General features: G+C 42.2%; 1 protein-coding gene across 3 annotated transcripts in view; it reads left to right on the top strand.

The window, feature by feature from the left end:
* LOC137900086 (solute carrier family 41 member 1) overlaps nucleotides 1–26,534 on the top strand; it is a 47,452-nt gene extending 20,918 nt beyond the window's left edge. The window contains exons 3-11 of one of the 3 annotated variants that reach the window (XM_068744140.1): nucleotides 10,078–10,185; nucleotides 10,594–10,665; nucleotides 10,840–10,984; nucleotides 15,178–15,324; nucleotides 17,109–17,253; nucleotides 17,327–17,406; nucleotides 21,766–21,900; nucleotides 24,048–24,196; nucleotides 25,323–26,534. In XM_068744140.1, the coding sequence (XP_068600241.1) occupies nucleotides 10,078–10,185; nucleotides 10,594–10,665; nucleotides 10,840–10,984; nucleotides 15,178–15,324; nucleotides 17,109–17,253; nucleotides 17,327–17,406; nucleotides 21,766–21,900; nucleotides 24,048–24,196; nucleotides 25,323–25,496 (1,155 nt within the window). In that variant the 3' untranslated portion in view covers nucleotides 25,497–26,534. The remainder of the gene's footprint in view (nucleotides 1–10,077; nucleotides 10,186–10,593; nucleotides 10,666–10,839; nucleotides 10,985–15,177; nucleotides 15,325–17,108; nucleotides 17,254–17,326; nucleotides 17,407–21,765; nucleotides 21,901–24,047; nucleotides 24,197–25,322) is intronic. The other 2 variants (XM_068744148.1, XM_068744156.1) reach the window with 2 other exon arrangements.
* Nucleotides 26,535–27,097: the final 563 nt, after the last annotated feature.

Below are 27,097 nucleotides of genomic sequence, written 5' to 3'. Positions count from 1 at the left end.
AGACATCAATCACCATCACCATCAGACCAGAGTTCATCGTCCACCTCAGGGTCTACTCCACTGAGGGTCCAACGCCCCCCCCACCAGCCCACACTGCTCACTCGAGCATGATATGTGGGGCTAACAACAGACTGACCGATTGAATGCACCACGTCAAACATGCTAAGAAGAAGAAAGAAGAAGGGAAAGGCTTTCCTCCAAAGAGCATGCAACGCTCGATGTCTCAAGGCAGCGTGCCTCCCGTGAGAGGACGTCCCGTGGGAGACATCGTCACGAATGAGAAAGAGAACATGCTCTCATCCTGTGGAGGAACGATGACCAGGCGGATGCTTCAATTGTGAACAGAGGGGACGCTGGATGAGGGAGTGACCGGAACCACTGAGGGACCGAGACCAGATAAGGGGTGATCAACAGCGGTGTCGTGGATGAGGGGGCGGGGGTCCCTCCTTCTCTGTGGCTGGCTCGGATTGACTGACGGATCGCCCTCCGGTTCACGTGAGATGCAAACACAAACACACACACAGCTCAAATGATGTTTGAACTTAATGATGCAAAGAGATATGAGCTCAAACAGCAGCAATACACGTTAAAACACAAAGCTTATGAACAGCATCCTGTTGTTCTGTTATTGATGAATGGGATTCATGTTTTATGTGTAATTGATTCTGATGCTGTGACACACAAGCCTCTATCTAGGCCTGTTAAAGGGACACAGACTATTGAGGATACATGTTTTAGATTATCACAGAGTTTTTGATTTCTTCTTTATGTTCTGATAATTTTTGCTTGGTCAAGATTTCATGACGCCTTCTTTGAAATTCTTCTTCTTTTGTGATTCCAATGGCGTTGCCATTCCGCGCATGCGCCATGATGTACGTGTATAACTGATCACTGCACAACAATGAGGGGATTTTTAATGGACTCGATGAAACAGCAGGTTTCATCAACTCATGATGACATCACATTTATTGCATTCTACAGCTTATGTTCCCGAGCAGAGATGAAGCCTTTGAATCTGCATTCCTTAAAGAGACATGGGACTCTATTATGATCATTGATTGTTTTTAATTGTGTATGCCTGACTCCTCAGCAACCTGTATTTGTCAAAACTTTCTTCACTGGCAAGAAATCTGGATTTGGGGGCCCGCGCTGGGCGCCCTTGAGGACGATTGGTCCGCCCCTGACGAGAGAATGGCGTCTCCCATTCTGAAGGATCTCAAAGCACCGTCTTTGTTTGATGTTTATTATTTCCTGTTTGTTCATCCTTTCTCAATTTCACAAGTGCATTAATTGGTTACTTTTACTTTTGCACAGAGAAGAGATTCAGTTGACTCATGGGTTTGACCATGTGTCAAAGGGGAGGAGATGTTGCTATTCTCAGGCTCATTGGTTCCAAAAAAAAAAAATATATACACAAAAATATGATTTTGATGTGTGTTCAATTTTGATTGCATGGCATAATGTTGGACGGACGCGTCCAATGACTTTCCATTGACTTTTCCATTAACTTGCTCGTCTACCTCAGAGACGTTGTCAGCATCTGATGATGAACTTGGTGGAACGCTCACCTTGCTTTCGAATTTGGTTGAAGCACAAAGAAACAAAGTGCTTCAGCGATGGAGAAGATGAAGCGATGGAGAAGATGACTTTCTCTGACAATGGTTTGACAATGATTCATGTGTTGCTAACAAAATGCTTTCAGAACTTCAGAACTCAGTGACAGACTCAAGTTGGAAATGAAGACACACTGCAGTTACCAGACGCACTCTGGTGGTGCTGCAGAACAAAACAACCCCACACTCTGAAAGCCAGATGAACGAAGTTATGTTGGAATTATCCTGGACTAAATGTTTACCTTCTAACCCTAACCCACAGCATAATCTGTCGTCAACAAGTGAGGTGGTGGTTGGACGACCTCCAGACACTGGACTGGTTCCTATGGCCAAACACACTGTGTGATGATGCACTGACCCAATACTGCATGATAAATCTGACGCAGGTACTGAGAGACCAAAGAGAGAGGACGTGTCGTCTTGCCAGCAGCAGCAGCAGCAGCAGCAGATGCACCTGCCAGAACATCAGACCCAGAGACTTTGTGCGGGTAAAGAACACCCGACGAGTCCTGGGAACACCAACGGTGGTGGGATTCCTTCCGAGTTCAGCTGATGACCCACACGGCTGAAAAGGTCGCCGAAGGAGCAACTGGGATGCACGCCACCCACTGCAGGTGCTACCACAACTAACAACGGTGTCCGGTGCAACGTGTGAGTAACCCTCGCACTCAAAAGATCACACCTCCGATCCCGAGCGACACTGCGCAGATGCAGAACCTCACTGGATGACAAGTAACATTGTTAGCAAACATTTTTAGCTGCTCCAGCAGGGCGTGCTAGTAACCACTTGCTGTAGGCCATAGATGAACGCCACCATAGTCTAATAGAAGAACCTGTCAGTCGACTCCTCAACACACACTCCTGACCGAAGAAGCTGTGCCAGAAGAAAAGGGTGATTGGTGAATAAAAACGCATCACTCCACCGACCCCTCAACACACACTCCCGATCGAAGAAAAGAGTGATTGGTGAATGAAAACGCATCACTCCACCGTGCACCAACCTCAGACTGTCGTTGCCCCTCGGGGTCCCTTTGCTGGTGATTTCAGCTTTTGTAGTGTGACAGAACAAGCTAAAGCAGTCTCACCTACCGTACTGGGCAATATAAACTGCGATTTAAATAAACTTGAGGTTCTATGCTTTCACACACACTGCTAATAAGTGATTTCGACATGGGTAAAGGTCAATTATTCAAAGTATCATGTGTGCGTATGTTTTCCCTTGCATTAAAAAATCACTGCCTATTGTTTGCAAGTTGCTATTGCAGGTACGGATCTTACGGAACCTGATCCGTCCCGTATAGATACTTGAGAATGAGAATGCCATTTGAAGTTGAGTTGACATCACATGATGTTATGTTTATGTGTTCATTAATGATAAAAAGGGGGGAATTGTTAGATAAATCTGCGAATGTGTTTATCATTAATTCACCAATGAGTAGCAGTAGTTATGTCATGGTTCTTTTAAGGCCATTTATCCTTCATAATCTTACTCAAGATATTCATAAAGTATGTGACAATCGTAGATCTGTTAAAATGCTGACTAGACTGAAGAAGTGAATACTTTGTGTTGTCTGGAAGTGCTATCTGCTCAAGGTTGGAGTCTTCATGTCTGGGTGATTTACGCACGTACACATTCTTATCTGCTAATAAAACCAGCTGGAGGGGAGCTGTTTCTCTGAGAATCGAGGACGAGGCTAGCAGAGAGCAGCTCCATTCTCCCTTGCTGAAAGAAAGAATACTAGTCTCGTTTCTTACCGCAAGTAAATTAAGTTATTGGGTTGAATCTTTGGGGCTTGGTTCTGATTTTCTCTCTTTTACAGTGTCACAAACCTGACAGTTTTGCACTTGAATGCGCCTTGAAACGGCACAAGGACGAAGGCGCGGTCGGAGGAACAGTGAAATACGCGCGAGTCGCTATTAATCATTTCTCGTGTGTTCAACCTCGTAGGTTGATCATTCAAATTGAATTTGTTATTTCTAAAAGCTATCATATTTATTTAAGCGTTTGTTTTATAGCGCTCTTATTCTCTGTGTAAACGGAGGCTTTTATTTTGTAGGAGCATACACGTCACGTCCCTTTTAAGTTTCGTTTCTTCCTGTTGATATATGTGCTAAGCTATCCAATAAAGAAGCGCGTGAGAGGCTAAAGAGAGCACGAGAAGAATATTTGTTATTTATTTAGTTATTAAACCAATGAACCACTATTACACAGAAGGTCAATTTAACGATACTATCATTTCTAGAGACAAAATATCAATAATTCACTTTAACAGCAGAAGTATGTATGCTAACTTTGATCATATAAAATATTTCCTAAGCCAGTTCACACAGTCTTTTAGCATCATTGCCATCTCAGAAACGTGGATGAATAGTGAAAGGGGTATTGACTTTGAGCTGGATGGTTATGAACTGGTGTATGTGAATAGAGAAAATAAGAAGGGTGGTGGCGTTGCATTGTTTGTGGACAGGAAGATGCTTTTCAAAGTTGATGAAAAACGGTCTGTGGTAGTGGATAATGTTCTTGAATGTATTACGATAGAAATATTATCAGAGAGAAAGAAAAATGTCATTGTGAGCTGCATATACAGAACACCAGGTTCAAATATAGACCTGTTCAGGGACTGGATGGAAGATAATTTTTCCATAAATCAAAAAGTCACGTTTATTTGTGGTGATTTTAACATTGATTTACTGAACCAAAACGAACATAAAATAACAAATGAATTCATCAACACATTATACAGTTTAAGTCTTTATCCTAAAATCACCAGACCTAGTCGTATTACCTCTCATAGTGCCTCGCTCATTGACAATATTTTTACAAATCATATTGACAATAATACAGTGAGTGGATTACTAGTCTGTGATATCAGTGACCACCTGCCAGTCTTCACAATTTACAACAATAGCTATAGAAATATCCAGAATGACAACAAACCACAGTATAGAAGGGTTAAGACAGATGAGTCTTTGGATAAACTGAGGAATGATCTACTAGCGCAGGACTGGGAAGTTGTATATAAAGAAAATGAGAGTGATAAAGCATATGATTTATTTATAAATATTTTTACTGCCTCATACAATAGACATTGTCCAATTAAACACAACAGAATAAAACAAAGATCCAATAATAACCAATGGATTACAAAGGGTCTTCAAAATGCTTGTAAAAAGAAGAATACACTATATAGAGAATTCCTAAAGTACAGAACGTTAGAAGCTGAAAATAAATATAAGAAATATAAAAATAAGTTGATGAGTATTATGAGGATATGTAAAAAGGATTATTATAATAAAATATTAGAAAGGAATAAAGGCAATATGAAAGGTACTTGGGATATTTTAAACAGGATAATAAGAAATGGCTCGAGACAGCATAAATTTCCAAATTTCTTTATGGATAATGATTTAAAGATTGATAATATGAAGGAGGTTGTTAACAAATTTAATCAATTCTTTGTAAGTGTTGGCCCACAATTGGCAGAAAACATACCTAAGACAAATATGAGTGGACCCTTCAAGTTAAGTTAAGAAATTCCTCTTCAATGTTTCTAAATGCAATACAGGAAAATGAAATAATAAATACGGTTAATGAATGTAAAAACAAAACATCAACTGATGATTATGATATGGACATGAAGATGCTAAAAAAGGTCATTATAGGGATCTCTAAACCACTTACTCACATCTTCAATCTTTCATTTCAAACTGGGCAATTTCCACAACGTATGAAAATAGCAAAAGTTATACCGATATATAAAACTGGGGATTGTCACCATTTCACTAATTATAGGCCAGTCTCTCTTCTACCTCAATTCTCAAAAATCCTAGAAAAACTATTTTCTTACAGATTAGACAAATTTATAGGAAAATATAACTTACTCGCTGATAGTCAATATGGATTTAGATCAGAACATTCAACATCACTTGCTTTAACTGAACTCGTAGAAATGATAACAGATTCAATAGATAAAAAGCAATATGCAGCAGGAATATTCATTGATTTAAAGAAGGCTTTTGATACAATTAACCATGATATATTGATTAAGAAATTGGAGTTATATGGAATCAGAGGTGTGGCTTTGAATTGGGTTAAAAGATATTTAGAAAATAGAGAGCAATATGTTAAGGTTGGTGACTGTTCTTCAGAAAGACTGACAATTACGTGTGGGGTCCCCCAGGGGTCAGTATTGGGACCAAAATTATTTCTCCTTTACATTAATGACATATGCAACGTATCCAGACTGGTTAAATGTATTTTGTTTGCGGATGACACAAATATTTTTTGTACGGGTGAGAATTTGCAGCAACTTTTGAATGTTATCACTTCGGAATTAAGTAAAATAAAAATATGGTGCGACAAAAATAAATTATCAATAAATTTGAGCAAAACTAAAATTATGTTTTTTGGAGATTATAATATACAGAATCAGGTACAAATTGATGGTGTCAACATTGAAACAGTAAAGGAAACAAATTTTTTGCTAGTAATAATCGACAACAAAATTTGCTGGAAACCTCACATTAAGTATGTTAAATCAAAAATCTCTCGCAGTATTTTAGTCCTTGTCAAAGCTCGGCATGTATTAGATCATAAAGCTTTATTTATTCTTTACAACTCTCTAATCATGCCATATCTACATTATTGTTCGGATATATGGCGAAACACATACAAAACTGCACTCCAACCAATTTTTATTTTGCAGAAAAGAGCTATACGTATCGTTCATAATGTTGATTATAAAGCACACACTAATGATTTATTCTGGCAATCTCGAAGTCTGGAATTTTTTGATTTAGTACAGCACAAAACAATTCAAGTTTTATATAAGGCAAAACACTATTTATTACCACACAATATACAAAACATGTTCCATGAGAGACACCAGGGATACAATTTTAGAAATATGTCAAATCTAATGGTCCGTAGAATACGCACAACACAGAAGGGTTTTTGTATTACTGTCTGTGGAGTAAGACTGTGGAATAGACTGAGTAATGAAATGAAAAATATGTTGAGTTTGACTTTATTTAAAAGAAGGCACAAAGAAATGATTTTGCAAACATACAGGGACAATACCTAACAATATCACTTGTGACTCCAAACATGGGGTGAATTGCTATCTTTATTAGCAAATAATGTATATTTAAGTTTAGTGTATATGTTTAAGTTTAGAAGGGGTAGGGTTAAATAAGTATTTACTTCTTCCTACTCCCTTTCGCTCACGTAAATTGCATAGTTAGGGCATTATGGTTAATATTTATTGTTTGAGTTATGGTTAATTAATATTACATGTGCTGCGTGTGAATATGTCTTTACATATGTGTGTACAGTATATATTTGTATTTATGTTTATGTATATGTATTGGCATTGTTTTTTCATTTTTGGTTGTTTACGTGGTCGAAATAAAAAAAAAAAAAAAAAAAAAACTCATCAAGAGTTAACTTGACACTCACTCACCTTTTCTGCATCCATCCATCCCTTCGGGTTAGCTTTGATGACGATGCCGGCTGGAAAGTTTTCGGTTGGTAAGGTCTTCCTCTTGAAAGTAACCACATGTGGAAGTTTCCATCCATTACCCCAGCATGTGAGAACGACAGTGAACAATTACTTCTCATTCCCCGTGGTGCGCATATTCACCGTACTGGTCCCCGTTTTCTCCGCGGTGCGGGTCACAGGAATATCAAATGTGAGTGGAACCTCGTCCATGTTGAAGATGTGCTCTGGCTGGATCTTCTTTTCAGTAATCTTGCTTTTGCAGTATGTGCTGAAAGAGCCCAACTTTTCTTCGTAATCTTTTGGCAGTTGCGAGACAATAGTTTGTTTGTGGATGAAGAGATTACGTCTTTTCATAAACAAAAGCACCATTCGAGTAGTGACTGTGAAGACGCTTCTACTTTCTGCTCTCTGTTCAACAACACACTGTTCGACTTTGTCCTCCAACTCTATCCATCTCGCTTTGTTCCCTCGGAAACTCTTTTTATTTTTATTTACTTGGCGCAGCTCATCTTCTTGCTTCCTCCACTTCCGTACCATTGATTCGTTACTATTTAATTCTCTTGCTGCTGCTCTATCGCCATGCCACTGATAGCCTTGAGTTTGAACTCTGCGTCATAAGCGTGTCTCTTCGTAGGTGCCATTTTGTGACTCCGTGTTACGGGATGACCTGCACCCCCTGTACGGTCATTTTGTCTCTGGCCTCTGGGCGGAGGTTACTAGTGCCAAGGTGCCGAACTCAGCGGTACAAAAATAGCTTTGTCCCGACTGCGGTGGGTTTGCTGAATAAGCATTAGTCTGTATTTTTAGGCCCGAGCGCCTATTCTAGGCGTAAGGGGCTATTGCTTTTGCAACGCAGAAGACAAGTTGACGAGCGTAGCGAGTCAACCCTCGACAAAGTTGACGAGCGCTCGTCAACCCTCGGCATCCAACGTTGCCATGAGGACGACCAACACACTCACGCACACACAAACCGACACTCAACAGCACACACACACACCCCGACACTAAACAACACACACGCACACACACAGGCATCCACAAACACGATTTGACGAGCGCAGCGAGTCAACCATCGGGCGACCAACACACCCGCGCCCACACACACGACACTCAACAGCACACACACACACCCCGACACGAAACAACACACACGCACACACACAGAGATCCTCAAACACGAGTTGACGAACGCAGCGAGTCAACCATTGGCGACCAACACACCCACGCCCACACAAACGACACTCAACAACACACACACACCCCCCGACACGAAACAACACACACGCACACACACAGAGATCCTCAAACACGAGTTGACTCGCTGCGCTCGTCAACTCGTGTTTGTGTGTGTCTGTGTGCCCCCACAGACGCGTAGCCCTCGTCGAGATCATTCCGAAAATGTATTTTGTGTAAAAATCGCAAACTCAGAAAAAAAGTTATTTTGTTTTTTCTTTATTAGGCCCGAGCGCCTATTCTAGGCGTAAGGGGCTATTGCTTTTGCAACGCAGAAGACGACAAGTTGACGCAGCTCGTCAACCCTCAGCATCCAAATTTGCCATGCTGTTGAGGACGACCAACACACCCACGCACACACACACCGACACTCAACAGCACACACACACACCCCGACACGAAACAACACACACGCACACACACAGAGATCCTCAAACACGAGTTGACGAACGCAGCGAGTCAACCATCGGGCAACCAACACACCCACGCCCACACAAACGACACTCAACAACACACACACACCCCCCGACACGAAACAACACACACATACAGACACACACACACACTCCAATCCAAACCAAATTTTAAACACTTATTGACCCTTCCTACCTGGACACTTTAAAAGGGAAACTTTGACAATCAGCATTACAGCGCCCCCTAGAGAACGATAACAAAAATTGAATGGGAATTAAAAAATATAGTTTGCCAGAAATTATTGAAACTTACCAGAAGATTTCCTCATGTGGTCCCGATCAAAAAACCCAATCGTAACCATGTTGTTGTTTTTACGGTGTTACTATGGTAATGGCCAAAGTTCCCCATGTTAGTCTATGACAAACGACACGATATTATCCCATTATATTTAAAAAGACATATTACCATGGAAACGTCCCAAATTTGCCACATACAATCTAACCCGCATGCCGGTCGGAAAACTCAATCGTAACCATGTTGTTCTTTTGACGGTGTTGCCGTGGCAATGGCCGGCATTCCCCATGTTAATCAAATGAGTGTGACACAAAACAATCACCAATCTTATGAAAATGGCATATTAGCATGGAAACGTCCCAAATTTGCCACATACATTCTCACACACATGACGATGGCAACCCCTCCTATGGGGATGGGTCCGACGCCAACTTTGTCGGACAGCCACGAAATTCGGTACAGACATACGTCATGTCAGGGCAAAAAAAAAAGTATTGTGGCCACGCCCCCAGACACACAGGAAGGCGGCCATATTGGATTGAAACTCCTGATGGCAGATGGCCATATAATCCAAATAACGATTTGACTAAACTGTGAGCTACTCATGCAGCTCAAATCTAAACACTTGCGAAGCACTCAGGACAAAAGCGGCGTGCGTCGGCGGGTCAGCTCAACGGCCTGTCGGCCGGCGAGGGCCTACAACGCCGCTTGCGGCTTTAATAATCCTTCTTTTTTTTATTGGGTTTGATTTTAATCATAGTCGTAAATCTGGTGTTGTAATTTCTTTTATTGTGGTTTGCAAATTTTTTTTATTTTATTTTATTTTATTATGACATCTTGCTTTTACTGGCGCTGGTGAAATGTTATTTGAGCACTTTTAACGGTTGGTATACATTTTAGATGTATGTTTGCTGGTTTTAAATGGATATTGGATGTTTTAACTTTATCTCACAGCAAAACAAATCTATCTTCAGGTACAAATAAAGTAACCTTGAACCTTGAACCTTATGTGTGTGTTCCAGCACTGGGAGGTGTTTAAGGTGATCACAGAGGTGTTCATCCTGGTGCCTGCACTCGTTGGACTCAAGGGCAATCTGGAGATGACCCTGGCTGCTCGTCTGTCCACTGCCGTAAGGAGACTGAGAGTTCAGTGTGTTTATTGTTCTGTACAGATAGATTAAAATACATTCACAATCCACAGTTCTGAGTGTACAAGATTTTAAATAAACTTTTTGTGTTATAAGGGAAGTAGGAGAGAATGGTAGAACCTTTATGAATAATAGTGCAAATTATATTAGTGTGTTTGTATGAAAGGAATACAGTATAAACTTGCAGTGCCTGTACTATTATACAATCAAGTACTCATGAATATTACATTGTCAGCTTTTTTCTCTCTCGTTGTGATCATTATTGAACTTTCTAATTATATAATTACACTTTTATCCTAAAATAGTTGTACATGTCCTTTAGGTTTTTAGTGAATTGCCATTATCTACCCATTCTGATTAAAATAAATGAAGTTATCTCCATGCTTTCAGGCAAACACAGGCCAAATGGATGACCCTGATAAACAGTGGACCATGGTGTGCAGCAATTTGGCCCTTATACAGGTAACGTGCTCTATTGAGTTAATAGAAGTGAGTCATTGAGCTCATTTTTTGAGATGTTTACAGTCTAATTCATTTCTTCACTCCTTTGTAGTGTAAGATGATGGAGCCATTTCCAACATACTACTGTCAATGTACAGCATGTCATAGATCATGACAATGCCTCGCCATTTTCAGATCCAGGCGACTGTGGTGGGCTTTCTTGCAGCGGTGGCAGCTGTGTCTTTAGGGGCAATTTCTCGAGGGGGCGTTGAGCTCGACCAGGCTGCTGTTCTCTGTGCCAGCAGCATCACCACTGCCTTCATAGCGGCTCTCAGCTTAGGTTAGTAACATGGGATGCTTTCATTGTTCTCTAGTTTCAGATCGACAGCTGTGAATTAAAATACTTTTCTACACTCGGCTGTAGATTTGTCTGCATGCCTCAAATGCAGCTACAGTATAGTGAGTTCACTCAGTCCTGATTTAGTTTTGAAAATTGCCATCCTCATTTGTCATTTCAATTAAATGTTATTGTCCCTTCACTCTCAATTTCCTCATAAGTACATGTTTATTTACACTTTTTACAAAGCTTTCCTTAAAGAACCCCTAGTAACATACCTATAACCCCCCAACTAACCAAAGACTTCTTGCATATAATGGATAGTTTATGTTTTGGTATTTTAGTGTTCCTACAAGTAACAAAAGCACAATGATCCCTCAAATCATTGCAGAAGTCACCCAAAGGTGATACTTTATGAGAAACATTGAACGTTAAAATTAAATTGAGCACAGTGGACTTACTTATTAAATTTCAATTAATCAGAGACTGCATTTATCCAGTCCTAGTGTGCATCTCCAGCCATTAAAATTTAATTATAATTTAATTTGGACAAAAGATGCTTTAAAGATGTTCATGCATCATTGGTGAAAGAAAGAGACCTATAGCACCTGGCAACAGTTATAGAAAGGGACTTGGTAATGTCCATATTCAAGGCCAATTACTCCATTTGCTTTGACATAGACGGAACAATTGGCTTTCAGTGACATGCGCCTCCCTGAAGACAATATTTGACCAAAATGGATGAAAGCACGTGAAGTACAATGGCAAAGGTGACAGATCTCCCTGGCGATTTCTCTGTCATGTTTTTCAAGGATAACAATATTTCGCTGAGGAGCAAACAGAGGGGCTTCAAATATTTCAGTGAAGGCTTTTTTCACTCAGCTATTATGTTTTTTTTTGTGTGTCAAAGTACGAAAGAAATAAGCATCAGTGCAAGGTGCTACAGGAAAACAAAAACAGAGTTGCTGCGCTTCAGCCTTCGTCCCCAGCGTGGTCTGGAAGTTAACCCCGGAGGCGCTGGAGAACAACGATCTCCCCAGTTAGACTTCACTTTGATGGTTCATGCAGTTATTGCAAAGTACGAAAGAAATAAGCATCAGTGCAAGGTGCTACAGGAAAACAAAAACAGAGTTGCTGCGCTTCAGCCTTCGTCCCCAGCGTGGTCTGGAAGTTAACCCCGGAGGCGCTGGAGAACAACGATCTCCCCAGTTAGACTTCACTTTGATGGTTCATGCAGTTATTGCAATTTTGTTGTTTTATTACAGTAGATTGGTTTATTAACATTTTAAAAACCAGAAGCCATTCATTTACAAATGTGATTGCACTTTAGTTCACATATTTAAATGTTCAGATATTAAGATGTGAGACAGTTTTTGCATGATTTGAATGTGGCACAATAACATGCTTTTTCTCTCGAATTTATTGTTATAATCATTTGTTTCGGATGTACTGTAATTATTTTCTGTATAAAAATTGAAATTGGTGTTCAAAAAGTATTTTCTCAAACTTGAGTCTTGAAAAAGAGGGGGTCGTATTATATCCGGGGTCGTGTTATATTCGGGCCAATATTAGCCCCCCCGACACTATTTCTTCTTCTTCCTGCTCCTACGGCTTGTTCCGTCAGGAGTCGCCACAGCAAATCAACCGTCTAGTTGATTGCATACCATAATTGCTGAACTATAATGCGCACCTGTGAAAAAGCCGCACCCACTGAATTTTAAAAAAATATTTATTTTGTACAAAAATAAGCCGCACATATTCCTAAGACGCAGGTGTCTACCGGTACATTGAAACAAATGATATTTAACGGAACACGGCTCGTAACGAAAATAAATAGGCTTTAACGAAACACGGCTCGTAACGAAAATAAATAGGCTTTAACGAAACACGGCTCGTAACGAAAATAAATAGGCTTTAACGAAACACGGGTCATAACGAAAATAAATAGGCTTTAACGAAACACGGGTCATAACGAAAATAAATAGGCTTTAACGAAACACGGCTTGTAACGAAAATAAATAGGCCTTTAACAAAACACGGCTCGTAACGAAAATAAATAGGCAAATTCCCCGCTGAGCTGCCCTCTCCTTCATCACGCAGCAGTCCAGCCTTTAGAAACCCGTTAATGATCGTGGATTTCGTTATCCCGCTCCATGCCGTCAGGACCCACTGGCAGACCTGGCCATAAATTGCTCTTCTCATGCGCCCCGTTTTAGTGAAGGATTTCTCCCCACTTGTCATCCAAGCCTCCCACTGAATGCAACCTTAAATGCGCGATTGATGCTGATGTCGAGTTTTTGCACCGAGTCAGTTCCTCACGCTGCTGTTTCCAACGTCTTACCAATGACTCGTTAAGGCCAAGTTCCCGTGCAGCGGCTCGATTTCCTTTAACAACTGCCAGATCGATCGCCTTCAATTTGATGGCCGCATCGTGCGCATTTCTCCGTGTCTTTGCCATGATGCGGGTGACAAAATGACTGCCGTAATAAGAATGATGGGAAGATCAAATCACGCTGGATGTTGCGACTTGCTCAGTTTTTTGGCAGCAGGAAGTCCGGTGTTCAGAATATTACAGGAAGCTCACGAAAGTGGGAAAATATACGTAAATTTGCTGCGTCGTTGCATAAACCGCAAGGTTCAAAATATTGGAAAAAAGTAGCGGCTTATACACCGGGAATTACGGTACTTAATTCTGGCAACCTTTTAAGCCGGATGCCATTCCTGCTGCAACTTCTCTGCATTTATCCGGGCTTGGGACCGGCACACAGGAGACACTACCCATTCTAGCTATGAGGCTGCATTAAAGAGTCCAAACATTAATAAAACACAATAATAACTGTACTTGGATCTCTTTATAATGCGCTCCTACATTTACACCTACCTATGTTTTTTACACCCTGGACTAGTAAAAAAAAAAATAGTTAAAATGCTTTCATTAAAAAAACATGCAAACAATAGAATTTGTATAAATAAATAAAAGCGGCCCCCATTTGGGTGATATTTGAGATAAATTAGACTGTTTTTAAAACTATTGTATTGTAACAATTTAAAAATCTTAATAAAATTATAAATAAATAAGTTAAAACTGTAAACTTTGAACACTTGGCAGCGATAGCCTGAATATGACAAATGTTACTACTTCTACTACTAACTATTCAAGCTTAAAGGTTTTGGCTGGAGAGATTGACTTATCCACATTTTCTGCAGAAAGCACAGATCTGGTTGCCATGACAACATCTCCAGCAGTGGAGAAAACCCGCTCACTAGCAACAGAGATAGCTGTAATACAAAGCTAATGTTTTGATGGCCGGTGAGAGCGGTCGCACTGCAGGTGAGCTCCGGGCGAGCTCCTGCATTCCACCTCGATCACTGCTCTACAAGAGAAAGTAACATCTTCGTCTAAACACCATCCTAAAAATAATGAACTATTTCGTGCTGATCTATGCGGCCACTTTCCAGGGATTAATTTTCAGCGAGTCCCAAGAAGTACATTTACTGAGGATATCGGAAAAAAAATTACCTTTTCCGTGCGCCGCTACTTCAGCGCATTTTAAAACTCTGGGCGAGTTGAAGTGGTTTCCTGCCAGGAGGAAAACACGCACCAGCTGGACGGCAGGGCAGTAAGTAAAATAGTTTGTTTGAGTTTACTTCTGTCTGGAAATATACACCCAAACCCGGGACCAGGAGACGCGAATTCTACTTTTACGGAGACTCCGTTCGACGCCGCTCACAACAACACCTGGAGCAGCAGCACCTGGAGCACACGCACCGAGGACATCACACCCAACCTCCCGCAGACTGACGTGGAGCGTGAAGTAGACTCTGGGTGATTGGTTTTGATAGCACATCAGTAAACTGGATGAAATTGTACCTTGAGGGACGAGAACAAATGGTGGACATAAACGGAACCTTGTCCTCGTCCCTCCCGGTGAGCTGTGGGGTTCCTCAAGGAAGCATTCTAGGGCCGTTACTGTTCCTCCTATACATTAACGACATGAATGCTGCCCTTTTTTTCACTGAGCACCTGCCCCCCCCCCCCCCCCCCCCCAAAATGTCTGAGCACGCCACTGTATCCAGTCGTTCAGCTGACTCTCCCACGGCAACACCCACACTGCGAGATATTGAAAGAAATTGTCAGAAGCAAAACACACGGGAGACCATGACAAGAATAACACGTTTCTCCTATGTTCCCAAAGGCGTGGTGATGATTGGAGTGGTTATTGGCTCCAGGAAGGTGGGGATCAACCCGGACAACGTGGCTACCCCCATCGCTGCCAGCCTAGGTGATCTGATCACACTGTCACTGCTGGCCAGGGTCAGCACCACACTCTATGAGCATAGAGGTGAGGAAGGAAATGTGTTTTTATTATTAATAATAAATCAAATCTGAGGAAACATTTTGACCATTACATAAAGCACTTTCGTGTTTCTATTGCCGATTACCAGAACACAAGACGGGAACAAAAGTCATGTCTGTGTTTTCAGACAGCTCGTCAAGGCATGTATCAGCACTGAAGTATGACAGCGTAGTGTGTTTAATTACCAGTACAGTGGGACCTCTGCTGTCATATATAATATAACATAACATAATAGAATAGAAAGAATATATACATACGGTAATTAGTTCCGTATTACTATTTGAAAACAGATTTGTTCTCAAACCGAAACTATATTTCCCATAAAAAATAGTGGAAACTAGGTTAATCTGTTCCTATGCACCAATTAAATGCAAATTTACATGCCTACAGTTAGATTAATATGTAATTACTTGTATCTAAAACACAGATAACACATGAAAGTGTAAATAGTATGAAAGAAAAAGCAGAATAAAAGTTAATTTAATACAATTCTTCATTTACATACCATTCTGGCTGCGGTGTTGGGAGGGACGTGAAGGGAGGGAAGGGTTATTTAATTGAAAGGGAGGCCCTCTCCATAAAATGACTGGGTAATTTTCCTTCTTGGTTTTATTTTTCATTCTCTCTTCTTAAAAAAAAGTCGAAATATTTGATTTCGCAATACCATACTGTGTAGCAAGATCCGAGACACGCACGTCATTTTCATATTTAGGCCCGAGCGCCTATCCTAGGCGTAAGGGGCTATTGCTTTTGCAACGCAGAAGACGACAAGTTGACGACCCTCGACAAAGTTGACGAGCACAGCCTATGGGGGGTCCGACGTCAACTTTGTCGGACAGCCACGAAATTCGGTACACACATACGTCAAGTCAGGGCAAAAAAAACCCCTATTCTTCTTTTTTCTTTATTCTTTGTTCTGCTGTTTAAACGGCAATTTGACCCCCTGAACATGCTTGAAAACTCACCAAACTTTGAACCAAGCTCAGAACCGGCGAAAAATTAATTATTTTATGTGTTTCAAAATTGGGCATGAAAAAGTGGCGCGCTAGCGCCACCTACAAAAGTCACAATGCATTGTGCCTATGGGCGGTCCGACATCAACTTTGTCGGACAGCCACGAAATTCGGTACACACATGCGTCATGTCAGGGCAAAAAATATATATATTATGGCCACGCCCCCAGACACACAGGAAGGCAGCCATATTGGATTGAAACTCCTGATGGCAGATGGCCATGTAATCCAAATAACGATTTGACTAAACTGTGAGCTACTAATGCAACTCAAATCTAAACACTTGTGAAGCACTCAGGACAAAAGCGGCGTGCGTCGGCGGGTCAGCTCATCAGCCTGTCGGCCGGCGAGGGCCTACAACGCCGCTTGCGGCTTTAATTATGATTATTTTCCGTCCATATTTTTGGTCGAAAACAGAGTTGTTCAATGACAGTCGTTTGCGAACCGAGCTTCCACTGTATAAAACATCTTTCAGCTTTTGTCAAGGTAATTTTGTAAATTGCCCACCAATATCTAGTTATGAGCAACCTGTAACACCTACAGACAGTGTGTTACATAATTTCTACCTTCTGAAATATATATCTTGGATGTCTACCATCATAGAACTAGAGCTAAACTCCTTGTAACATGAGATAGAACACTTAATAACAAATAAACTTGACTTCGTTCAAGCTGTTTGTCCATTCTTACACTTATTTTGCACAATTGATTTATTTCTCATTTTTTGGACATCATCTGACTTTTCTTGACCGGCAGATATATGGTACCTGTCCACATTGGTGTGTCTGGTTTTCCTGGCTCTGATCCCAGTATGGCTACTGGTGGCCCGACAGAGCCCTCAAATCAGGGAGATTCTGCGCTCAGGGTGGCAGCCTGTTATAGTAGCCATGTCTATTAGCAGGTCTGCATTCAAGCACCTTTGATTCTCTTTTTAAAGCATGCGGATCTGATTCTTTCTGTCATGTGATTTTCAGTGTTGGAGGACTTATCCTGGATAAGACAGTGAGTGATCCCAACTTTCAGGGAATGGCTGTCTTTACGCCGGTGATTAATGGTGAGCTGATTGTTTGTTTGTTTTTTAAGATACTTGCCACAGGGTGTAGGCATTCAACTTTAGTAAGTATTTTAGCCAATTATTGGATGTTGTTGACAATTCATGAATATTGTTGATAGTGACCTGTTGCCCCGAGATTATTACAGTGCTGCAGTATTTGTACAGTAACACGGTACAGATTCTTCTATTAATCTGCTGCCTGAGACTCCAAGCACAGATTAATCTAAACTATCCATGTCACATGAAGAATATTAAAATGATATGGCAAAAGATTTAATGTCAACACTAATGCCAATGAGATTATGTTGATGTATGCAAAAACTGGGATCTGAAATACAAGATTAAAAAGGATAAGTGGTTCAGAAAATAATGAACTTAAAACAAGATTTGAATCTTTTCAAATGTTGAATCCTGGCAAATACAAAATAATTTGTAGAGTAAATACAGGGATAGAGACAAAGCAGAGCAAGACTGGATAACACAGTGGTCCGTTGAAGTTACATTTATTTCCTGTTATTTGAAGGTACACATTTTGTTATTTTGGCCAGCCACTGAGTTGATTGCACAATCCAACTCTCACAAAAGAACATTAATGCTTCTCAGTATGTTTCACTGAAATTTGGTTCTAAGTGTATCATTAATCACCCACAACATGATATTCATCTTCAATTGCCTGTTGAATATATCACGACGGAATCAAACTGCTCCAGAATCCAGGATCTCGTCTGGATTGTCACCAAAATGTAATTATCTGTTTCTGGTTCAAGATCCGTCCAGAACCTTTTGAACTATCTTGCTAGCAGACGGATGGATGGAAGGACGGACAGACAGACAGACAGACAAACGCTGCTGATTACATAACCTCCGCCTTGCGTCGGTGGACGTAATTACTGCACGGTATAACTAATTCAGGATTCAAATTACAGGTAGCATTGACATTGTTTAAGTGCATAAGAAATACAATACAATACAATACTTTATTAATCTGTCCCTTGGAGGGCAATTTGGTTTGCAGCAGTTTGAACTGCTGCTGGTCGCAGCATACGCATACGCCCGGGCAATGCGGGTGAAGTGTCTTGCCTACGGACACAACGACAGTGTACACATGCGCCTGAGCCGGGGATCTAACCGCCAACCTCTCGGTCGTAGGACGACCCTCTCAACCACTGCGCCACTGTCGCCCCAACACTACTGTTAACTGTATTCGAATACAAAAGTGTCTGTAGGCATGTGGGTGGGTTGATAACAGACAGGGAGGGAGGGTTTCTTAAAGGTAACTAGAAAGACAATCAGAGATTGCAGACCCCACCTCCAAAAGACTATTTGATCTTGTGAGACAGTAAACAGGGCTTCCGGATCAGAGGGGCCAAACCTGCTCTAGCTTGCTGATCCGGAACGTACTACAAGACTCCTTCTGGACTCTTTTTCCCATCATGCCATTCGTGTCCCTCCCTCTTAAAGTGGCAGTTTACAGCACAGGCACAATTCCAGATGTAAAAATAATTCTAGAATCTGGATTCAGATCCGGATCAACGTTATTCTCAGGGAGGACCGAGCCACGGACAGAACCTTGCTTGTGTAGAAATTTCAAGTCGATTGGGTTACTAGTTTTTGAGTTATGCGCTCGGACATACAAACATAAAAACAAACAAACAAACAGACAGACAGACAGACAGACAAACAAACAAAGGGACCCAATTGCCATACCCTCACCTCCCCTTCGGCGAGGGTAAAAATACACGTAAATAATAAAATAAAAATATGGTGTCATTAATTCGTGGATTTTCACCTATCACGGGGGGTCATGGAACATGTGGGACGACTGTTAGCGAATAACTATGAATACTTTTGTCAGTGACAAAATTTGGATGGACAATTTTGCATCAGATTGTTGCTGTGCTCTGAGCAGAAATGTGGCTTTGAGGGAATTAATGCCATCACACCAGGATGAGAGGATTAAATCAAATCTTATATCCCTTATTTTATCCACATAAGTATTTATGCTGCTTTGCAGAACAAAACATCTGTGGCGTTTTATCAACAGCAGATAGCTTAAAACAATTTGCTTGTTTTGACATAAAGAATCAAGTTGTATATAGTTGCACTGTATATTATATAAATTATTCAACCCCTACTGTGTGCTAGATTTAGTGGTGACAGCCACCATTTAGCAGCAGTTTTTGCTCAAATGAAACAGGAACAGGTTCAGTAAGTCAGTAAGTCAGATTTTAAGATTTTTCCACATTGAACACATTTTACTTTTATTGACTCAGTATTTGAATCATCTCACAAGAGCACACATTTGTAAATCAGATGTTAAAACACAGTGCCAACATTCATTTCTTTATCAGCAGTGTTTCATCCTGGACAGGCTGGGAGGGGGGGGGGGCTGGGCTCTGAAAGTAAAGCTTGTCAATATGGAGTTCTGGGACTATGATAGTCAATAAAATTGGCATTTTGTGTTCCATTTGGTAAAAACACTATGATGTGTGTTTTATTGTTCATGTGCGATTGGTTATTGAAAATAGCTGATAAATATTGTATTCTGCCAGTAAACATAAATATGTATTTGGGTGAATAAGTTTGTGTTCCAAAAGCATGGCCTCAAATTTTGAGAAATGTCCATCAAATTATCATGTTTCTAATAGTCTATTTTTTTTTTTTTTTTTTCATTACATTTTCTCACCGCTTATTCCGCTATCGGGTCACGGGCCAAGCTGGAGCCAATCCCAGCAGTCAATGGGCGAGAGGCAGGGGACACCCTGGACAAGCCGCCAGTTCATCGCAGGGCAACACAGAGACAGACAACCAGCCACACACACACACACACTCACACCTACGGACAATTTTAGGGTCACCAATCAGCCTAGGCTGCATGTCTTTGGAGGCGGGAGGAAGCCGGAGAACCCGGAGAGAACCCACGCGGACACGGGGAGAACATGCAAACTCCACACAGAATGGCCACAAGCTAGAGACGAACCTGCGACCATCTCGCTGTGAGGCAACAGTGCTTACCACTGCGCCACCGAGCCGCCCCTAGTCTATTTTTTTTTAATTTTAATTAAAAATAATTTCTGTTGTGATTTTGTCTCTGTTCATAAACTCTGCTCTCTGCTAAACTCTGGACAGACCGCATCTTAGCCAGTCCTGTGTCATTGCCTGAGATAATTTGTGTTTAAGTGATGATATAATGACAAGTAGATTATCTGATTGTTGGACAAACGTCACCAAGCACACTTTCTTTCCCACGGATTACCGTAATTGCTGGACTATTATGCGCACCTTTGAAAAAGCCGCACCCACTGAATTTTAAAAAAATATTTATTTTGTACAAAAATAAGCCGCACATATTCGTAAACTGCAGGTGTCTACCGGTACATTGAAACAAATGATATTTAACGGAACACGGCTCGTAACGATATCCGCAGCAGGTCTCCAAGCTGAACAGCCTCTGGCATGTTAGATCAAGGGAAGTCCGCAAATCAGATCCGAAACTTCGGGATAAGGATTGGCTCTAAGGGCTGGGTCGGTCGGGCCCGGCTCGAGCCGCGGCTGGGGGAGCAGTCGCCCCGTCGCCCTCCCCTCTCCGCCTGTCGGAGGCTGCGCGGCGCGTGCGCCCGCCTGGCGGGGTGTCCCCGTCACCCTTGCCCCCGTGCCCCTCATCCTCCGTCCGCGGGAGCGCGGTGCGGCAGGGGTGGGGACGCCCGGGAGGTCGAGGGGCGGGTTCCTTCCCCGCGGGGCGGCGCGTCCGACACCGCGTAGCGGATGGCGGGCAGGCGGCGGGGACCGGGTCCGGCGGCGGCGACTCTGGACACGCGCCGGGCCCTTCTTGCGGATCTCCCCAGCTACGGCGCCCACCCGGGGGGAAAGCCCTGCGCGAGCGGGGCCCGACCCCCGGCAGGCACCTAGCAGCTGACTTAGAACTGGTTTCGGACCACGGGAATCCGACTGTTTAATTAAAACAAAGCATCGCGAAGGCCCACGGGGGTTGTTGACGCGATGTGATTTCTGCCCAGTGCTCTGAATGTCAAAGTGTCAAAGTGAAGAAATTCAATGAAGCACGGGAAAACGGCGGGAGTAACTATGACTGTCTTCAGGTAGCCAAATGCCTCGTCATCTAATTTCGTAACAAAAATAAATAGGCTTTAACGAAACACGGCTTGTAACGAAAGTGGGAAAATATACGTAAATTTGCCGCGTCATTGCATAAACCGCAAGGTTCAAAATATTGGAAAAAAGTAGTGGCTTATACACCGGGAATTACGGTATATTGTCCTTAAATCAACCAGATTTGGAAAACAAGTTTGTCTGATATTGTATATGTGATTTTTCTGGTAGTATTTTCCTTTTCGTGTGTAGGAGTGGGTGGTAACTTGGTGGCCATCCAGGCCAGCAGGATCTCAACCTTCCTGCATTTCTGGTCCATCCCAGGAGTGCTGCCATACAAGATGAGGCAGCACTGGCCCAATCCCTGCATCTCCTTTTTCTCCTCAGGTAACACAGCTATGCTGAACACAACCTGGAACATATGTGCATAAAACATTGGGTATTTCAACAAAGCGGAAGGTGACTTCCAAAAAGATTTTTTGAACAAACTAGGCAAACTAAGCACTCAGAGACAGTGGCGGAGCCAGAGGGGTGGCCGGGGTGGCCATTGCCACCCTCAACTAAGCCCTGACAACCCCCGGTGCCACCCCGCTGAAAATATTCCTCTATCGGATTGAGAAGAACATTTCTGTACTAAAGTTCTATTTCCCAGCGGCTGAAATGAGCTTCCTCCGTAGGCTGTCTGGGCTCTCCCTTAGAGTTCGGGTGAGACGCTCTGCCATCCGTGAGACGCGCCGAGTCGAGCCGCTGCTGAGAGCAGCCAGCTGACATGACTCCCCGTGTGTCTGCGTTCTGCCCGTCCACGCATTTTCCCTGCATAAAGTTTATTTTTGGTGGTAATGTTCTGGCAAAAATGGTCTACAAGGTTTTGGTTTGTGGTAAACACTGAACGAGACGCTTTATGGAGCGGGAGATAGACAGCGATAAACGTCGGCGCAGTGCCGATCCGTCGAGGTGAACAAGGATCTGAGCCAAAAGGCAAAGCTCTGCACTTACCGGTCGATCGCCGTTCCTACCCTCACCAGTGGTCACGAGCTTTGGGGAGTGAGCAAAAGAACAAGGTTGCGTATAAAAGCACCTGAAATGAGCTTCCTCCATCCTGTCTGTGGACTTCAGCTCTGCTTTCAACACTATCCTCCCAGGAAAAGCTGTTCCAGCTCAATGTGCCCGACCCCCTCTGCAGGTGGATCACTGATTTCATGACGGACCGGAGGCAGCATGTGCGGGGACTGGGGACTACGGTCTCGGACACTCCGAGTTTCCTGGCTCTTCTCTCTGTGTACCAACTGCTGCACCTCCAGCCATCGGTCTGTTAAACTGATTAAGTTTGCGGACGACACCACCCTCATCTGGCTCATCTCGGACGGTGATGAGTCAGCCTATAGGAGGGAGGTGGACCGGCTGGTGTCCTGGTGTAGCAGCAACAATCTGGAGCTGAACAGCCAGAAAACAGTGGAGATGATCGTGGAACCCACCGTCCCCCCTCGCCCTCACAGACTCCCCTACCCCCGTCTCCATCGTGGACTCTTTCTGCTTCCTGGGCACCACCATCACCCAGAACCTCAAGTGGGAGCCGACCATCAGGTCCCTCATCCAGAAGTCTCAGCAGAGGATGTTCTTGCTTCAGCTGAGGAAACTCAAGATGCCAACAAAGATGTCTGTCGTTCAGTCCGTCCACACCGCCTCTATGACCGTGTGGTACGCCTGCACCAGGGACAGATACAGACTACAGTGTATTGTGTGTGCTGCGGCAAAGGTTGTAAGCTGCCATCTCTTCAGGACCTGTATGTCTCCAGGACCTGGAGGCGTGCAGGTCAGATCACAGCCGACCCTTCTCACCCTGGTCACAGTCTGTTTGTCCCTCTCCTCTCAGGCAAGAGGCTACGGTCCATTTGGACCAGACTCTTGAACACTTAATTATTCTGTATCTGCCTCATTAACACTTAGTAAGCGGCCACTTGCACTGTGTTAGTTTTTTACTACTGCTGATGTATATCTGTGGATCCACTCTTGATTCTGGTGTTTTTTTGTTCATGTTTTTTCGCTTAGTCTATTTTTACTGCATACCCTATTGCATAGCGCTGTAGTTTTACATTTTTTATTTTTCTTTATTTTATGTTTCATGTTGCACGATTGCACCAAGACAAATTCCTAGTTTGTTAATCCTGTCACTGACAATGGCAAATAAATTGATTTTGATTCTGAAAATATTGTGTAACATGGAGGTATTATAGTAAGGCTATGAGCATGACCAACTGATAGATGACAATGTGACTGATGGGAAACCTTAAAACATTTGCCATAACAAGACCAGCAGCAGAATATCCCAAGGAGCTTGTTAAATAGGTGCTGGAATGGCTCTTTACAGTGAGTGTTTACACAAACTTATATGGTGTCTGACATCCATACTCGGACTTCTCAAACTAGGCTTAGAGCTTATTCACATTTCACAGATCTAGACATTCGGTTAGCTGCAAATCACAGCAGAGAGCATGTCTGTTTGCCAAACTAAAGCTCTTCACTGTTTGTTCCAGGGTTGAACTCCAAGTCAGCAAGGGTGCTTCTGATGCTGGTTGTCCCCGGTCACCTGATCTTCCTCTCGGCCATCTTTCTGTTACAGGGTGAAGAGGCACCCATTTCTGTAGCCTTCACCATCTGCTACCTTTGTGCTGCTCTGCTGCAGGTGAACTGATGCAATCTCATACACGCATGTCAGATGTTTTCATGTCACCTTACCACAAAATGTATTATAGATCTTCATTTTAAATTATCATAAAAATGGATATATGGTGATTAGCTTGGAAAGACACTCATCCTCTGAAAGTAGAGCTTTTTACAATCGTGACCAATGATGAGTGGCACCAGATCTGCATTCAATGACTTTGTTCCAGGACAGTACTAGAACATCCCCACCAGAAACAAAGGAAAGGCCAAAGAGCAGAAACACATCTGGAATGCTCTTAACTCTTAAGACGTGTGGCAAGCTGAACTAGGCATTTGTCAAGACCAACAAATTTAACAACAAAAACAACAATGAACAGGATAGGGAAGACAAAGGGTACCAGTTATCATCCCCTACATTGCTGGTGTTTCTGAAAAAGTCAAGAGAATTTTCAGTAAACAGAAGATTCCCATACACTTCAAACCTGGCAATACACTGAGGCAGATGCTGGTCCACCCGAAAGACAAAATACCAAGACACAAACAGAGCAATGTAGTGTCTGCTGTTCAGTGGATTAAAGCCATACTGCTGCTTGTAAATATTTACTTCTGGCCTCGACCACCTTTTCCCATAACTTCATCGTATGACTCATCAGCTTTATTCCCCTATAATTTCTACAACTCTGTATGTCTCCCTTCTTCTTGAAAATCAGTACCAGAACACTTCTCCTCCATTCTTCTGGCATCTTCTTCCCCTCTAGGATCGTATTAAACAACCCCGTTATAAACTATACAGCTACCTCTCCTAGGCACTCCCATACCTCCACAGGTTTGTCGTCCGGTCCAACTGCCTTTCAATTATTCATCCTCTTTATTGCGTTTCTAACTTCACTCGTGATAATCTTTGGAACTTCCTGGTCCACAACAGGTGCCTCTACTCCCCTTCGTTCTCTCTCATTTTCATCATTCATCAATTTCTCAAAATAATTATTACATCTTCCTACACACTACTGGCCTCTGTCAACATGTTGCCATCTCTATCCTTCAGCACTCTAACATGCTGAATATCCTTCCCATCTCTGTCTCGCTCACCTGTTTTCCCATATACACTTGGAAGTTTTCTCAGCTCAGTTTTCTTATCCCTCTAGGTGACCATCCTCATTTATGCTGCTGACCTGATTATCCGAGTGATGTGGAGACGGAGTCTGGACCCTGACAACTTCTCCATCCCCTACTTGACGGCTCTTGGGGACCTGCTGGGCACTGGTTTTCTGGCCCTCTGCTTTCGCTGTGTCTCATTGGTTCATAACCTGGGTCTCTAAATCTTTCCCTAGCCTTTCCCTGTCATTCCTTTTTAACAGTCTTTTCGTTTTAATTCAATAATATAAATTTGGCATTTCAAATGCTTTACGTTAAGAAAAAACAAAATCAAAAGGTTGAACAATTTCTGTTAGCAGAAATATGCTAATGTTAGACTAAAGGCCTACGGTAATGATCGTCAATTGACAGCACTATTAGCTGCTCTAGAAAGTCTCTCACATCGGTTGATGTAGTCTGGCTCATAAAGTACTGATTTTAAATAATAAATATAAAATATGTCTGAAGATTATTAGGGCAGACCTGATGTGTCCATGAACATTTTAGCATTTGATGGCTGTAGTTTTGTACTTAGCATACAGACATGTACTTTTTCATCTATCTGTCAACAAGAAGGCAAGTTTACTTATTTATTTCCTTTACGGTTTATTAATAGGAATCTGTTCAAATAATTTGGTTAAGCTACCGTGCAGAAATCTATCACCAATGGCAGCTTTTTCTGCCTCTCTTCTTTCACCGTTCATGGCAAGTCAACAAAATAAATCCAGAATATCTAATAATGCAGATGGTGTATTACTTTAGATTGCACATACACTACGAACATTTTAAGGAATCTTATAGTATATAGTATCTATGAAGTACATATGTGTATGTATATTTCTGTAAATGTAGGAATCTTAATATATAAAAATAATTGACTGTGAATTTTGTCTTCAACTACTGTACTTTCGGCTTGTCCTGGTAGGGTTTGGTGTCTGACACACAGATATGGATGTGAAAAAGATGAAGGATTTGTCTCTGGCGGCACCCTCAGATGATAGACATTTTTAAATATTTTGATGTGTGTGTGAAATAAAATGTGAAACAAACTTTAAGAATAGGATAGGATAGGTTTGATAATGGAACATATTTCATAGTGGATTTAGGTACATTAGATCAGTGTTTCCCAACCGGTGTGCCGCGAGAGATCGTCAGGTGTGCCGTGAGAAATTTTCTAATATCACCTACTTTTTATTTATTTTTTCTTCTTCTAATATCACCCAATTAATCCTTGTCGGGTGGCTGTGCTGTAATAAAGTGTGTGTGCCGCCCGTAGATCGCTCTCCAGCGTCGCACCTGAGCACAGTGTTGCTTAGTTCCTCTCTGCCGCTAACTCTAGTACAGCAACTTCTCCTTGCAGTACAAAATAAGAGCGCACACTTCAAAATAAACGTCACCCAACTGCGCTGCATTTAGAGTGTGGCAGATAAAAAAACGCGCATTTATTAAAAATCAGAAAACAAATATTTCCCAAAAAAACAATTCTTCATGCATTGGCTTTTGCCTACTTACACTTTGTGAGTGCTTTGGTTCCCCTTTAAGGAGGGTCATCCTTGTCGCGGCACCTGACAGTGGCAGTTTGGGATCACAGCAAGATGAGCAAAGTGATGGAGACGTTTTTGAGAAGAGAAAATGCAAATGTCGAACAGGGCCCAGGACACAATTCAGATCCAGATGAAGGCCCTAGTATGAGTGGTCGACAAAAGAAAAAAGAAAAGACGGTGAGCTCGAGGCAATACAGCGAAAGCTATCTCTCATTTGGATTTACTTTCACCGGGGATGCAAC

Source organism: Brachionichthys hirsutus, chromosome 2 (assembly GCF_040956055.1).
Source record: "Brachionichthys hirsutus isolate HB-005 chromosome 2, CSIRO-AGI_Bhir_v1, whole genome shotgun sequence".
Classification (NCBI taxonomy): domain Eukaryota; kingdom Metazoa; phylum Chordata; class Actinopteri; order Lophiiformes; family Brachionichthyidae; genus Brachionichthys; species Brachionichthys hirsutus.
The sequence above is the reverse complement of the archived record's forward strand: the minus strand, read 5'-3'. Positions and strand labels throughout refer to the sequence as shown.